Source organism: Protopterus annectens, chromosome 12.part0, assembly GCF_019279795.1.
Source record: "Protopterus annectens isolate FY-2018-M chromosome 12.part0, PAN1.0, whole genome shotgun sequence".
NCBI lineage: Eukaryota > Metazoa > Chordata > Ceratodontiformes > Protopteridae > Protopterus > Protopterus annectens.
In genome coordinates, this window is record NC_056746.1 from 1,035,761,774 (window position 1) to 1,035,778,597 (window position 16,824).

At 42.3% G+C, this 16,824-nt stretch overlaps 1 protein-coding gene across 1 annotated transcript in view; it reads left to right on the plus strand.

The window, feature by feature from the left end:
- The first annotated feature begins 779 nt into the window (after positions 1-779).
- RTF2 (replication termination factor 2) overlaps positions 780-16,824 on the plus strand; it is a 1,259,727-nt gene continuing 1,243,682 nt past the window's right edge. Inside the window, exon 1 of the mRNA XM_044088989.1 lies at positions 780-960. Within this exon, the coding sequence (XP_043944924.1) occupies positions 892-960 (69 nt within the window). The 5' untranslated portion in view covers positions 780-891. The remainder of the gene's footprint in view (positions 961-16,824) is intronic.

Sequence of the window (16,824 nt, forward strand, 5' to 3'; positions counted from 1 at the left end):
GCGAGCGTGTGTGGGTGTGCCTTCTTTGAAGGTTGGGTGCCGGGTTGGCAACTCGACACTGTAAAAATTCACTGCCAATCATTAGCGGACTGGAGGTCTGCTGTGGCGACCCCTACCTGGGAAAAGACAGAGAGGTTAAGAATATATAAATATTCTTGTTATGGACTTTTGTAAATAGTTAGGTTTATCTTGCTACACACTGTTTTAAATGTTAATGGACTTGTTAAATAAAATAGGGACATCCATAAATCAGGCATGAAAATATGAATGTTCCTCAAAAACAGGGAGAGTTCAGAGCATAGCTCTCGACCATTCAGGGACAAATCTCGATAGAATCAGGGACAATTTCAGAAAGAAGCAGGGACATTCTTAACTTGAGACATTTGCAGGATAAGAAATTTTGAATTAAAATGCATTTTCTGAAGTAAAAAAATCTATAACTTTAATTATAGGCGCAATTCACCATCTTTTCTTCAAGAGCCACCAGTTTTTGGAGGGAATTAAAATCTGAGTCAAAATCAGGGAAGTCCTTCAAAATGAGGGACAGTTGAGAGGTATGGCTGAGATATGTAGATTGAGGGAAACCTCTGAACCCTAAGACAAATGGTAGACACATATTTCGTAACCAGAAAGAAAAGCCTTACTGAATGAATTACCTGGTGCACTTCCTCCGCCGTCCTTAAGATGGCGGTGAGCCAGATTCTCTCTTCCCTCTGTTGTGTCCCCGCTTCCACTCCGGCAGCTCTATAGCATAATGTAAAAAAGCTCCGCCCTCTTAGCATTTGTATTCCTATTGGTCTTTCGAGTTTGCAACGCTCAAGACCTTGTTTTTATTAGTAAACATTAGTTTCATTTTTTTTTCTGTAGATATTAAGACTACGCAGAGCAGCCATGGGATGTGACGGGGGCACTATTCCTAAACGGCATGAGCTTGTTAAAGGACCAAAGAAAGTAGAAAAGGTAACATTAAATGTCACAAATTCTGAAGCGTCCAGCATTACTGACATCCCTAGTTTTTCCTCGTTCCTGAGTTCTTTAAATGAATTTTATGCCTCTCAACTTTTTTAAGCAACGTGTTTTTAATAGGTTATACACTTTTAGGAATGAAGTGATTAACCAAAAATCTATTGTAAAACGTTAGATTTGAAGTGCAGAACTCGCAGGATTCAAGCGTTTTTATTCTGCGTTTTATGGGCTGTAGATTAATACATTTTACTTGGTGTTTTGGAGCTTTGTTATCTTATGTTGTGCTGTATTTCATAATACTACATTTCATTTGAGTGCAGACTTAATATTTTGTTGTATTTGGGGAACCAGTCATATTATTGTTTTGGCTTAAGTTACGGTTAATCTGGTTTGGTTCCAGACCAAGTAAATGGTTATGTAAAACTTTGACATTCAATATTTACTTACTTGTTTGATAACAGAAATATATCAGAGCTTGTGGGTATAGTGAATCAGAGCAGTGGTTGTACAAAAAATGTTAAATGGAATAGAATCCATCAATAGATACAAGGAGTTAATGTGTTATCCATTTAAACAGTGGGACTGTGTGTCATATCTGCAGTCATCATTCATCATTCTCTTTCGGCTTTTCCCGTTAGAGGTCGCCACAGCGGATCATCTCTTTCCATTTCCATTAAAAAAAATTAAAAAAAAATTTCTTCCTATCCTCTGCATCTTGCTCTGTCACACCAACCGCCTTAATGTCCTCTCTCACCATGTCCATAAACCTTATCTTAGGCTTTCCTCTATTTCTCTTACCTGGCAGCTCCATCCTTAGCATCTTTTTCCCAATATACCCATCATCCCTCCTCAGCACATGTCCATACCAACGCAATCTCGTCTCTCTTGCTTTGTCTCCAAACTGTCCAACATGAGCTTGACCCTCTAATATGAAGATTCCTAATCCTATCCATCCTAGTCACACCGAGTGCAAATCTTAACATCTTTAACTCTGCCACATCCAGCTCTGACTCCTGCCTTTTTGTCAATGCCACTGTCTCCAACCCATATAACATAGCTGGTCTCACTACCCTCTTGTAGACCTTCCCTTTCACTGTTACTGGTACCCGTCTGTCACAAATCACTCCTGACACTCTACTCCACCCATTCCACCCTGCCTGTACTCTCTCTTCACCTCTCTTCCACATTCACCATTACTCTGAACTGTTGATCCCAAGTACTTAAACTCGTCCACCTTTACCAACTCTACTCCCTGCATCCTCACCATTCCTCTACCCTCCCTCTCATTTACACACATATATTCTGTCTTAGCCCTGCTGACCTTCATTCCTCTGCTCTCTAGAGCATATCTCCACCTCTCCAGAGTCTCCTCAACCTGATTCCTACTCTCACTACAGATCACAATGTTATCTGCAAACATCATAGTCCACGGGGCCTCCTGTCTGATCTCATCTGTCAACCTGTCCATCACCACTGCAAATAAAAAAGGACTCAGAGCTGATCCTTGATGTAATCCCACCTCCACCTTAAACGGATCTGTCACTCCCACCGCAGACCTCACCGCTGTCACACTACACTCGTACATATCCTGTACCACTCTTGCATACTTCTCTGACACTCCCAACTTCCTCATACAATACCACAACTCCTCTGTAGGCACCCTGTCATATGCTTTCTCTAAATCCACAGACACAATGCAACTCCTTCTGACCTTCTCTGTACTTCTCCATCAACACACTCAGAGCAAACATCGCATCTGTAGTGCTCTTTCCTGGCATGAAACCATACTGCTGATCACTAATCATCACTTCCATTCTTAACCTAGCTTCCACTACTCTTTCCCATAACTTCATGCTGTGACTGATCAGTTTAATCCCTCTGTAGTTACTACAGCTCTGCACATCACCCTTATTCTTAAAAATCGGTACCAAAACACTTTTTCTCCATTCCTCAGGCATCCTCACTTTCCAAGATTTCATTAAACCATCTAGTTAAAAACTCCACTGCTATTTCACCTAAACACCTCCATGCTTCCACAGGTATGTCATCTGGACCAACAGCCTTTCCGTTCTTCATCCTCTTCATAGCTATCCTTACTTCCTCTTTGCTAATCCACTGCACTTCATGATTCACTATCCGCACATCATGCAACCTTGTCTCCCTCTCATTCTCTTCATTCATCAACCCCTCAAAGTACTCTTTCCATCTGCTCAACACACTCTCCTCGCTTGTGAGCGTTTCCCTCATTATCCTTTATCACCCTTACCTGCTGCACATCTTTACTAGCTCGGTCCCTCTGTCTAGCCAATCGGTACAGGTCCTTTTCTCCCTCCTTAGTGTCCAACCTTTTATACAACTCTTCGTACGCCTTATCCTTAGCCACCTCTCTCTTTGCCATGCACCTCATCTCCTTATACTCTTGTCTACTTTCTTCATGTCTTTGGCAGTCTCACTTCTTCACCAACCTCTTTCTCTGTATACTCTCCTGTACTTCTTCATTCCACCAGCAGGTCTCCTTGTCCCCCTTTCTCTTTCCAGATGTCACACCAAGCACCTTTCTAGGCATCTCTCTTACTAGCCCTGCTATAGTTACCCAGCTATTCAGTAACTCTTCACTGCCACCCAGTGCCTGTCTTAACTCTTCCCTGAACATCACCTCACAATTACCCTTTTTCAGTTTCCACCATTTGATCCTTGGTGCTGCCCTCACATTCATCCTCTTCTTGATCACCAATGTCATCCTACAAACCACCATCCTATGCTGCCTAACTGCACTTTCCCCTGCCACCACTTTACAGTCTCCAATCTCCTTCAAACTGGCCCTTCTACATAAGATATAATCCACCTGTGTGCATCTTCCTCCACTCTTGTATGTCACCCTATGCTCCTCCCTCTTGTTAAAATACGTATTCATCACAGCCATATCCATTCTTTTTGCAAAATCCGCTACCATCTGACCTTCTGCATTCATTTACTTAACACCATACCTACCCATCACTTCCTCATCCCCTCTGTTCCCTTCACCAACATGCCCATTGAAATTTGCTCCAATCACCAGTCTCGCACCCTTGGGTACAGTCATCACCACTTCATCCAACTCGCTCCAAAATTTTTCTTTCTCATCCATCACACACCCAACTTGTGGAGCATATGCACTAACAACATTCATCATTACAGCATCAATTTCCAGCTTCATAAACATCACTCTATCCGACACTCTTTTCACCTCCAAAACACTCTTAGCATACTGTTCCTTCAGGATAATGCCTTCGCCATTTCTCCTCCCATCCACACCATGAGAAAACAATTTGAAACCGCCTCCAATAAACCTAGCCTTGCTCCCCTTCCATCTGGTCTCTTGCACACACAATATACCAACTGTCCTTCGGTCCATCATGTCAGCTAGCTCTCTCCCTTTACCAGTCATACTGCCAACATTCAAAGTTCCGACCCTCACTATCACAGTCCTAGCCTTTACCTGCCTTCGGGCAAGCCTTCCCCCTCTTCTCCTCCTTCGGCCAACAGTAGCCCATTTTCCGCCAGCACCCTGTTGGCCAACAGTACTGGTGGTGGTCGTTGTTAACCCGGGACTCGACCGATCCAGCATGTATTTCTGTACTGTTGTCTGCATGTATGATTTGGCAATTTTTTTATGCCGGATGCCCTTCCTGACGCAACCCTCCCCATTTATCCGGGCTTGGGACTGACACAAAGAAATGCACTGGCTTGTGCATCCCCAGTGGCTGGGTTGTATTTTCCTGTGTAATATTAATATTCTGGGAACAGTTGCACTTTGCTTGTTTGAAAAGGTGTTTTTCAGTTTGATTTTGAACTTGGTGTAATGTTTAACTTTGTGGGTAGGAGTTCTTAGATTTTTCAGCCAAGTGTAAAGAAGTAATGATATCCTTAAATTCACCACTACAGTATTCCTTACGAATAGGATTCCCTGTGGTGAGGCCCACTGTCCGGCCAGTTTACAAAAGTCTGCCATTGCTTTAAGGTATGATGAACGTCACCTGCACACTCCTTGCGTAGGGTAGGGCATAAAGGTGATGTTCAGACGTACCATCCTCAGAGCTTCTTTGCCGTCAGTCTGAATGCTGTTTTAAATGTCGGTCTGTTGTCTCTATTTACTGTTTTTTGGAATTCCTGTGCTTACTCCTGTTTGCTGGAGTCCCTCACAGTTGCAGATAAGTACCCAGTTGTTTTTTGGTTACTTTTTCTGTTTGTTTTGTGCTGTTTGAGGTTAATGTCATCCAGGAGGGGTAAATGCCGGTGTGGGAGACTGATTCCCCATAAAGACCATCACGATAAGTGTCTCTTGTCTAGGTGCTGCTCACGACCATATGTCTTGTTCAGTTTGTCAGGTGTTTGTCCCCAAAACTCTTCATAGTAGGCTTTCTTCTCTTTCTTTGTATCTTGAGAGCCAGCTTCTTAAGCTTCTTTCTGCTGGTACTATGGATGGGACTTCCTGCCTCAAGGGTCAGCTGTCAGGGAAGAAGAAGGTGCATAAGGTAAGACTGGAATCTTCTGCTGTCCAGCTTCTGCCGGGAGTTTCTCCTGGGGTTGTTATGGACCTGGGGGCTCACCCAGTTGTTTTGTCAGATTCTTCTACCACGTCTGGGTTGGAGGCCAGTGAGGATCTGGTGGGCAGCACATCCGACGAAGCTTTGCAGGTATCCATTTTGGGCATTCAGAGGGAACCACGGTTGACTGTTTCTGAGGGGTCTAGAGGGGTTCTGCAGATTCTCTTTAGGGAAGAGGTTCCTACTGCGGTTGTGGAGTTCTGTCCTGAGTCTGGGCCTTCTCAGGTTTCTAGGACGGCTGATCCCTTAAAAAAGAAACAGAAAGCTAATCATGTTTCTTTTGCTCCTAGGGATCCCCAAAGTGAGTGGCAGGCCTTTGCTCAGGGATTGTTTAATGCTTTACTGTCATTGCAGCCTCCTCAAGGGATTTCAGTTCCTGCTCCTCCTTGGTCCTTCTCTTTCTCTAAAAAGCCCAGAGAATTGTATTCTTCTGTGGTGGATTCTGATGATGACTCCCTTGCTTATTCTTCCCAGATTCCTTCTACTTTAGACTATGGGTCTGAGGAGGAGGCTTCTCATACTCTATATAATTCTTCTGAGGAAATTTCCTTTGGGGACACTGTCTCTGGGATGATGGAATTTTTTAAGTGGGATTGTGTCCAGGTTTCAGATATCCATAAGAGGTGCTATGAGTTACTGCAGATGGGATCTCCTAAACCTGCAGCCATTCCTTCTGTCTTGCCTGCTTCATTGGATGTTTTTTTCCACTGCCTCTAAGGTGCCAAATTCTCTGCCCCCTACTCCTAGAAAGTCAGTTAGGTTTTAGGGAGCCTGAGGATTGTTCCTTTTTGTTTCAATGTCCTTTTGCTGACCCCACTGTGGTGTCTGTAGCTTCTGTTAAGCCATCTCAATTGCTTCCTTTGTCCAAGCTACTGCCTTCTGACAAGGCAGTAGAACTATGGATAGGCTGGGTAAGAAGATTTATACTTTGGCTACTTTAGTTTTTAGGGCTATTAATTATCAGACCCATATCTGTAGGTATGCCTTGGCTCTTCTTTCTCAGGCTTGTCAGATTATTTCTGATCTTCCAGGCTCTGAGAGTAAATCTTCTGCTCTTTCCGTGCTTGGGACTTTGTCATTCTATCAAATGTAGTTATGATGCAGCAGATGCCTCTTCTAGGGCTTCTGCTTCTGGTTCAGTTCTGAGGAGATATTCATGGCTTCGGCTTCAACCTTTGCTCAGTGATATTAAGGCTAAGTTGCTCTTTGGTAAAGTCGCTACTGGTTTATTTAAGACTCTTCAGGATAAGGGGAAGGCTTTACAGGAGCTTAAGCATGTCTTTGTTTCTGAACTGCTTGAACAACAGTGTCTGTTATGAAGTAAGGATATGAACTAATGTAAGGGGCTGCATTCTGTTTCTACGAGTAAATTTAGTAAGGCAGCGTGATCCACAAGACCAAAAGCCTTTGAGAAATCACTGAAAAGTGAGCCAATCAATTTGCACATATTCATGTTCTGGAGCAAATCATTGGTAACTGTATAGTGGGCAGTCATTGTGCTGTGTCCTATCCAAAACCCTTGTTGGTGTCGTGATAAAATCTCATAGGTGTGGATATAGTGAATAATTGGTTGTGTATTCTTTTTTCAAGAATTTTTCAATTGTTTGGTAGTATAGAAACTGGTCTGAGGTCTTTGGTAGAATAGTGTTTGGGGAATCTTAGGCAAAGGTTTTACAATCACCGTTTTCTTTTATGGTGACACAATCCCTTTAGTAAAAACAAGGTTATATAGGTCAGACAGGCACCAGGATATAATTCTGGAATGGCACAATAAACAAGTAGCGCAGCTCATAGGCACCATCTGCATTTGGCGTAGGTGGGAAGAGGGAAAGAGGATATGGTTGGGATTGAATTTAAGTACCGAATCAGAACATTTATGTAACAATGAGTACTGGTGGAGATTTGCTGTGGGAGAGGAAGAAAACTGAAAGTAATATTAAGTATGAAAATGGGTAGGACATTTTTAGAGGGGGGGATTACCTCAGTATGGTCATACAAGTAGGTGGAAAGAGTTTGTTTAGTGATGAGTAAAGTAGTGAGGATGTTGTGTTAAAGTAGAGCGCCTATTTTAATGCTGTTAAGTCTGACTTCTGTAGATGTATGGTGTGGTCCTGGGAGTTGGGCTCCCAAAAGAGGTACTGGGTGGCTCAGAAATGGAGGTGGGAGAGCATCAAAGCTGGTCACAAACCAGAAAGAGTGGTAGTTTGACAGTGTGCACATTCACACTGAGACGTAATGGTACATTGGCAGATTGCCCCAAAAAGTCCACGAGTGTTATACAAAATATTAAATCACTAATTGGAGGCAAGTAATCTATTAACAAACAAATATTAAAACTGTAATAAAAAATGTCGACAAGACCATATGATTGTTTGCAAAAACTTGAACATCAAAAACAAAACACAACACTCTACCTTTTTTTTACGTTTTTGCAGGGGGGCAAGCCCCCCCCCCTGCATACTATATATACCAGCTCCAAGATCGCACTACAGTGAGGAAAAGGGTACATTACCTGACCTGGCTGTACAGCAATCTCCATTCAAAAGCTTCAAGTTTTCCAAAACTTGATCATATGGTCTTGACTGTATGGAGTTTGGGTTTCTGAAAACTCGGTCAACTGATAAGGACCTAGGAAAGCCATTCCCCACTCATCAAAAAGCCATTCTCTTAGGTTTGCTTCACAGGATGAGGAAGGCAGCCCCTGTTAACCACCCTTGGCAGATAAATACAAGTGGGAATCTCTGTTGAATCCACAGCTGGGGTAAAGTTATGATGTTTGAGCATGCCAGCATCTGTGAACTTTACCACTGATGTGAGATAATCCAGCCCTGTGTTTAATGGGCCACTTAAATGGTATATTAAAAAAGCAGCTGCCTGTGGAAGTGACAGTAGCATCTAACTCTGTGAACTGCTTTGTGGCATGAAAGTGGCATTTCTATACCTTCTCGTGGGTTTGTTCACACCCCATAGTAGCATATAGTTTTAATGGAAGCCGTGTACTTTCACTACTAATTTGTGACAGCAGAGCCTGATATAGGAAGGAGATTAACAGATTAAGAGGCTTTGATGTAGCTATACTGGTTGATATTTGCATGTGTGCGTAAGTATACATGTGTGCATATGAAGGATTATGCACATGTAGTCATACATGTTTTTCAAAGTGAGTTAGGGTTGCTGGTAAAAGTAACTTCTCGCCCCTCCACCCTCACATACTTTGTCCGCTAACCAAACATTGATCTTGTTTCATCATCATCTTAGCTGCCCATCTTGATTTGTTATTGAAATATTCCTGAGTGTGATTGCAGGTTAATTGTCTGACACAAGACTGAAGGCTGCTCAAATGTAAACTTGTTAGCTGTCTTGCATCATTCTGCTTTGTAACTTCACAAACAGTTGCAGCTTGTTAAGGCATTCTCTGGGATTTAGAGAAATGGTAATACAGCTACACTGCAAAAAAAAAAAAAAATATGATCAAAGTTGTATGATGTGATGCTGTGACCCTGCTGAGATTAAATATGTGTAACTAGCAATTTAGTGTAGTCCTGCTGAAGCTGGTGCTGCAGAAGTAGACTATTCACTTGTGAAGTGGGCATTTGCCGCACAAATTGACCTTCTTTTGACATGGATGTTACCTGAGCCCAGTAGTAGGCAGATAGCATTCTCATGACAATGCATGGCCACACAAGCATTGAAGATCCGCTTTCATACAACACTTGCACAGCTGACAGCCCATACAAGGTCTGCACAGCAGAGTGCCTTCTATGTTTATGGACTATGATTTAGCACATGGTTCCCCAGAAACGTGTAGTGCACTACTGGAGAGAGGAGGCCCCCTTCCATCTGTGCTCCGACCCAGTGATGAGCGGTGCTCCTTGCTGACTTTGTGACTGGCTATCCCTGGCCAACCGGCCATCCACGGTGCTGCGGTATCTTTACATTTAGACAGGATTCTGACTTAGAGGTGTTCAATCATAATCCCATAGATGATAGCTTCACACCATTGGCTCCTCAGCCAAGCACGTACCCCAAATTCCTGAACCTGCGGTTCCTCTTATACTGAGCAGGATTACTATCACGACAACATATCGTCAGTAGGGTAAATCTAACCTGTCTCATGATGGTCTGACCCCATCTCATGTTCCCTATTAGTGGGTGAACAGTCCAATGCTTGGTGAATTCTGCTTCACAGTGATAGGAAGAGCCGACATTGAAGGATCAGAAAGCAACGTCGCTATGTATGCTTGCCCGCCACAAGTCGGTTATTCCTGTAACTTTCCTTACACCTCCTGTTTTAAAACCCAAAAAGCCAGAAGGGATCATGAGGCCCCACTTTCACAGTCTGTATTCGTACTGAAAGTCAAGATCAAGTGAGCTTTTGTCCTTCTGCTCCAGAGCAAATTTCTGTCCTCCCTGAGTTCGCCTTAGGACACCTGTTACTCTTTGACAGGTGTACTGTGCCACACAGGAATATGCACATCCTAGTGGACACTTTCACTTTACACCCAGGAGCTATACGAACTGTGATACTATGAATTTGATTTACATGGCCAACTGTGAGTTATGTTCAGCGTTCTATGTTGGCCTCACCAAGAGGAAACTAAGAGAGCGCATATATAACCACATTTATGATATACGCAAACAAAATGAACTTAATGCGTTGGCCAAACACATCAGTTCTAATCCAACACACAGTTTTAGATTCAGAGTACTACAGAACATCAGAATTAGCGTGAGGATGGGTGACAATGAGAAGACTTTAGCCAAACTAGAGATGGATTGGGTATTTAGATCCGGGGCACATCGTGCTCCGGGTATAAATAATTATGTGTCCATAAAACCATTCTTACTAGAATAAGATAAGTACTCTTCAGAAATTCAGAGCAATTTGGGTCCATGTGACAATATTCAGGTTTTGAGTATACATATAATCCTCTGATACCCTGAGACATTTATAGATTTTATATGGAATACAGATAACGATCCATCTTGGATTTATTCCTCAACTTTGAGAAAATATTACTAAGATCACAGACATAAATACATCTTAGGGCTTAGTTGTTTGACTTTATTTCATTCAGAGAATATAGTCAGCATTATGGGAGGAGATGTTTAACAGTGCAGTGAGAGTATAATATACGCCTCCAGTTCGTAAGTCAACATGCACATTTAATAACATGTATTAGGACCTCTTCCATCATAAGCACATAGTGCTGGGAGTATGGCCATGCGTATATCTTAGTTTACATTTCAGTTTTACTATAGAGGTCCGCTAGACTGTGATTTATTTTCAATAGTATGATGAATTTTTTATTTGGTACTTAGTACAATTTTATACCTCAAAGCATAGACACTTTATATAATTTCTTTTTAGTGATCTGTATTGCCCACAGTCATGTAGGCTGTTCTCTTTAGAAACATGGAGCCCCCTTGACAGAGAGACTGCTCTCTAGCTGGTACACGTACAATTCATGAGTTTATTTAAAATGTTGCATATAAGGGAAGACACGGATTCTACTTCCTTGACATTCATTGATGTAGAAGCATTATTTATTTGGAGCAGGATATGTCGCTGGTTCATGTTTGAACGAGCGGCATATTTAAACCAAAAGATACAGGTTTTCAATACATATTTTTTAATGATTTTAAATAACATTCAATAGTCTTCTTGCTTTGTTTTAGCTTCATTGATGTAGAATTAGTGTAATTACCAACAAGCTACATACTAAGCTTTTTTACACATTTGATATAGGAGAGACGGGATGTTAGATCGGATGCATTTGAGCTTCCTTTGATGCCTTAGTCACATCTAACCGCCAGCAATGATGACAACTTGTAGGTACAGTAGTCGTACAACTTTAGTTTGTCTATTTGGGAAATAGCTTATGACACCACACTATGGCATTCATTGCCCTCCATTTTATCATTTAAATACTATTATAACGATCAGCAAATTTTTTGCATATTGTTTAATTGGTTTTAATACACATGACTGTGTGTATAGTGTCTGCCTTGGTTTTTTAAATATCATTGTTGAATCTTTGCTATGAACAAAATTTGAGATGATGCATTAAGTGACATTTAATGATATGCCATAACAAGATATTATTTTACATTAGATAAAGGACGAGGTAGATTTAATTAAGAGTTATGAATATGCACATATATATACATGCTCTTCTATACAGGATTTTTAACTGTGCACTATCTGATGTAATAGGATTAAGTTCATTCATTTAATTTTTATTTTATGGCACTATGTTTTAAAGTTTTTAAGTACTTTTTTACATATATATTATTCTTTAGCAGCAGTAAATATGATGAATTCTTATTGCAACTTTGCAATATATTAGATCAGTATATCAACATACAGTGGTTTGCTACTAGTTTATTAGTAAGCACCATGCATTTATAAGAGGCTGAAGCTACTATTATTATTATTATTTTTTATTGTTTGTTTTTGTTCTGGTTTATGCTTGAATTACTATTTGTAGAGTTCGGCTATGACTGGGTTAATGTATTTCTCAGCTCAATTAGGCACTTAATTAATGTTCTAATTAGATAATGAATTGTGCAATGATTTGATCAGATGATATTGTTTTAGTATAAAAACCCTGCATGCACACAAGTAATTTGTATCTGAAGAAGCTTGCTAGTTGCAAGCGAAAGCGCTTATTCATTTTATTCATTCCTTGGAATAAAGTTTTCTACTGGAAAAGGTGTTTTCGTGGTGTATCCTGATCAGTTACTTCTGGTGAATAATCCCATAGATGATAGCTTCACACCATTGGCTCCTCAGCCAAGCACGTACCCCAAATTCCTGAACCTGCGGTTCCTCTTATACTGAGCAGGATTACTATCACGACAACATATCGTCAGTAGGGTAAAACTAACCTGTCTCATGATGGTCTGACCCCATCTCATGTTCCCTATTAGTGGGTGAACAGTCCAATGCTTGGTGAATTCTGCTTCACAGTGATAGGAAGAGCCGACATTGAAGGATCAGAAAGCAACGTCGCTATGTATGCTTGCCCGCCACAAGTCAGTTATTCCTGTAACTTTCCTTACACCTCCTGTTTTAAAACCCAAAAAGCCAGAAGGGATCATGAGGCCCCACTTTCACAGTCTGTATTCGTACTGAAAGTCAAGATCAAGTGAGCTTTTGTCCTTCTGCTCCAGAGCAAATTTCTGTCCTCCCTGAGTTCGCCTTAGGACACCTGTTACTCTTTGACAGGTGTACTGTGCCAGTCAAACTCTGTGCCTGACACTGTCCCTGGAGTGGGTCACGCCCAAGATGGCCAGGTGCTTGGAGACGGAAGCAAGAGCCTTGGTGGGGCTCACCCCCCCACCTCACCGGGTGAGTGAAAAAACGATGAGTAGTGGTATTTCACCGACAGTCAGAAAGAAGGAAGTGCAAGCAGAGGAATAAAAGGCAGATGTGAAAGAAAAGTGGTATGGATGGGGGATGAAGAATAATTTTTGAGGGACACGTGCCTTTTCCTTTGCTTGGCAAAGAATAGAGTGGGAGGGAACTGGGGGGTGATATGGGTTGGAAGGAGGGCATATGGAAGGCAGCAGGGGCAGATGCACAAAACCTATGAACCTATTAAAAGTTTAACCCAGACAAAGACTACAAGAAGGTGAATAAATTGAGATGGGTAGAATTAGACACAAACTGGAGAAAGAAAGTGATGCAGAAAGAAGGCAAACACCATGTTGGGGAATAAGGTGGGTGAGGACTGTCTGCAGAACTGCACAGTGGTAAACAAATCCAAAAATCATTACCGTCAGTGACTGCTCTCATGGCTAGACCCAGATGCTGGTAGCCTAGTGTTGGAACTATGTGACTGTGCAAGTTGCATGAGGACGCACTCCAGGGTGCCAGTCTGAGTATCCAACCAGACCACCCATACATCATCTCCCTGTAAGTGACCCAGTGTGGCACCCTGCAGCTGCTAACATCCCCTGCCAGAGAAATAGCTCCAGAGACCACCATCAAGCCCAGCAGGTTGCCTGTCTTATAGAAATCCCAAGGCCACTTGAGTCTTATTACTGTTCAGGCCTTGCCAATACTCACCCTCAGGCAGCACCTCCTTTCTCCAGGACAGCCATATCTTTTAAATCGGGTGTAAGTTTGTGCATATTCACCCAGTCCTCTAATTTATGCTTAAAGGAAGATAGTGAGCCCACACTGCATAACATGCAGGGGACGTTTATTTCAGATTTTTGGCAGACACTGTATTATAAACCTCTCAAATTAGTGCAAATCCATGTGTATTTAAAATGTTTTTGAGTCCTAAATCAAACCAGCAGTGTGATTCTGTTATTAAGCAGCCTTGCAGTCTGACACATGCAGTGCCAAGCAGGTGAATAAGTGACCTAAATATATTTATTTTATTGTCATTTTTAAGTGGATTAACTGAGCCAGGGGCCCATTTTCAGTGGAGAGCTGAAGAGAAAAGTTCCAGATACAAGTAACAATATCACAGAAGTATCACATAGTTATGTTTACAATGATATAGTTGAAGTAGTTATACATTGAAGAATTGGAGCCACTTTAAACAGTTTGTATTGTGGTAGCAATCCTTTACACATACCTTGATGCCTTGATAGTTGTGCCTGCCTTTTCAGGCTGCTGGTCCTGTTCTCCTGAATCTGTGAAAGAGCTGAAAGACACAAAAGAGGTAAACTTTACTGAGCACAGCAAACCACTGGACATCAAGAACAGTTTCTGGCCTTGTATAAAATATACAGTCCTCCTTACTTTCTTTCTCTAATTTCTTCCTTCCCATTGGCAAGGAAGTTCAGTATGGAACTTCTTCATGTCTCTATACTAGTGCAAGCACTGTTTACCACAGTGGGTGATGGCTGTGGTGGCTCACTCCCTGGAAAGCAAGTGCCAGAATCTACCTTTTACTGGTGACCTTGATATGAGCCGCTCCACCAAGTGCTCCTGGTGGTGCATATGCAACAAGCTGAGAAAAAAAATGTGTGTACCCTCTGCATTACTCATGAGCCCTTCCAGAAGCTTTAGCCACTTGCTAGATTGATAACTGTGGGGAAATGGTAGCAGAGCCTCATCCACACATCATGAAAACCACATGATTTGCCTTAACAGGCAGCACAGAAGTGAAAGGTGGCTGTATGCCAGTTTGCAGTAGTGTAGATGTGTATGGGTGGGAGAGTGGATTTGCACACCCATCACATGGGATAGCGTGGCCCTATCAAAATATATAATGTACAGTACCATGGCAGCGCACTGCTACCCACAGCATTGTTCCTTTACAGGCTGCTTGCTGAATTTTCAAAGCGTTTGGGTGTATGGTTATAATGTAGCTGCCTGGGTATGTGCAGATTGTCCCACAAACTCTGCATGTGCATAAGCAGGCAAGTGTCCCCATAGTGTGTTGTAGAGCTGATGTCATTCTGCAGTGTGTGTTCGTGGATCAGGAACATTTAAACAGAATTACTTTAACATAATTGTTAGACTATGAGGTCTGTTAAAGCTATCAGTGTTGTAATTCCATAGATAGTATATATTTCACCAGAGAATACTGGTATGCTGTACATAGTAGAAAACAGTATTGCAACATTTGTGGCAAGGGAACTGAAGCCATCAGCAGGTAGGGATTCAGAATGGATACATGTAGTGCATTTGGAGGGTTTGCTCAATAGTAACCTGCTGACAGTGGGATTGACAACACAGAGGATTGGGAAAGGCGGCTTTGGGTAGACAGTGGGATGGTGAAAGACAGACCTGTGCACAAAGTGGAATGCTGAAGAATAATAGGGATTGCTGCAGTAGCCATATTGGATGGCAGCAGAGAGAGGGAGGGAAGTGTTGCAAGGCCTATCCTTTGCTAAAGGAATTCAGGTGAGACACACACAGAAAAGGGGAGATGAAGTGGAGGAGGCACACCTCCTAAATGGTTCAGGTTTCAGATGTGCCCTGTGGGGTGCATGGCAGTATTGCTGGGGGTGGGGTCAGTGAGGGCACATGTTCATATAGATGGATCACAAGCTGCATGTTTTGAGGCATTCCATTTTCAAGCTGTCTCACATGGATTGCGTTTGGAATGTGGCTTATGAATGCAGAGTATGGTAGGCACTTTATAGCCACAACTGCATCTTGGGTGTTGGACTGATAGAATTGATGGGAGAAATATTTGTCCTGGTACTGAACATAGGTGCATGTTCCAATGTGCAGGTATTAAAATAGCACCAAAACAGTGACAGTGGCTGGGAACATGCTCTGGAACAGAGATTGTGTTGTTATCACAGACTGTGCTCTTGGAGGTTGCATTCTAAGCAGCAAGAAAGCTGGTGGGGCCTTAAGGAAGCATTTGTGGCAGGATCTTGTGGTGGATGTGAATGTCTTTGTGGCCCTGTGAGATAAGCTCGGCAGGTCTGTTTCTTCTAATTTATAGGTTCGTAGGTTCATAGGTTGGTACTAGGCTATCGGCCCTAGGGCCTATACAAGCCTAGCCATAACAATTAACTGGCTATTTCTTCCCACAATATTTACTTCCCTGGACACCTGTCTAGCAGAGCAACTGACGTGATCCACGGGGTGAATTTCCTCATCTCCCATCCAATCGTCAAGGTTTTCCAAATAGGCGCTCTGCTTGTCATGTATGGGCAGTCTATTCCAGAGTCTGGGGAGTCTCTGGATCAGGAACCTATCTCTCCAGCATGTTGTGTTCATTGTGATGACAAAGTAGATCCCCGGAGCGTGTGGCTCTGGGGGATTGGAATTTCTTTAAGTTTTATGTCCAACAGCTCTGGGTTTGACATGACCTTGTATGTTAAGCAGAGATCGCCTCTGAGTAGACGATATGTGACAGAGTATAGCTGGAGTTTTTTTTAGACGGTCAGCATAGGCCATCTGCTTTAGGCCTGTGATTCTTTTAGTGAGGTATTTCTGCGGCCTTTCCAGTTGTTGCAGATGTATTGAGAGGTACATACCAAACGGGGTATTGTTTTCTATAATGGGTCTAATGAGGGATGAGTACAGTAGGACATTGACCTCCTTTTTTCTGGATGAAAAGCCCTTAGTAATGAGGTGTGCCACATAGAAGGATTTCCTGACTGTTGTGGCGATGTGGTTATCGGATGTGAGACCACTGTCCACCTGTGTCCCAAAGTCTCATCACACTTTCGGTGTTTAGTGTACTGCCACCTATGTGGTAATTCATGGGTACATGTTTTTTCCCCAAAGGGGATAACTATACATTTCTTGGCATTGAGCTTGAGCCCATGGCTCTGGCACCAAGCA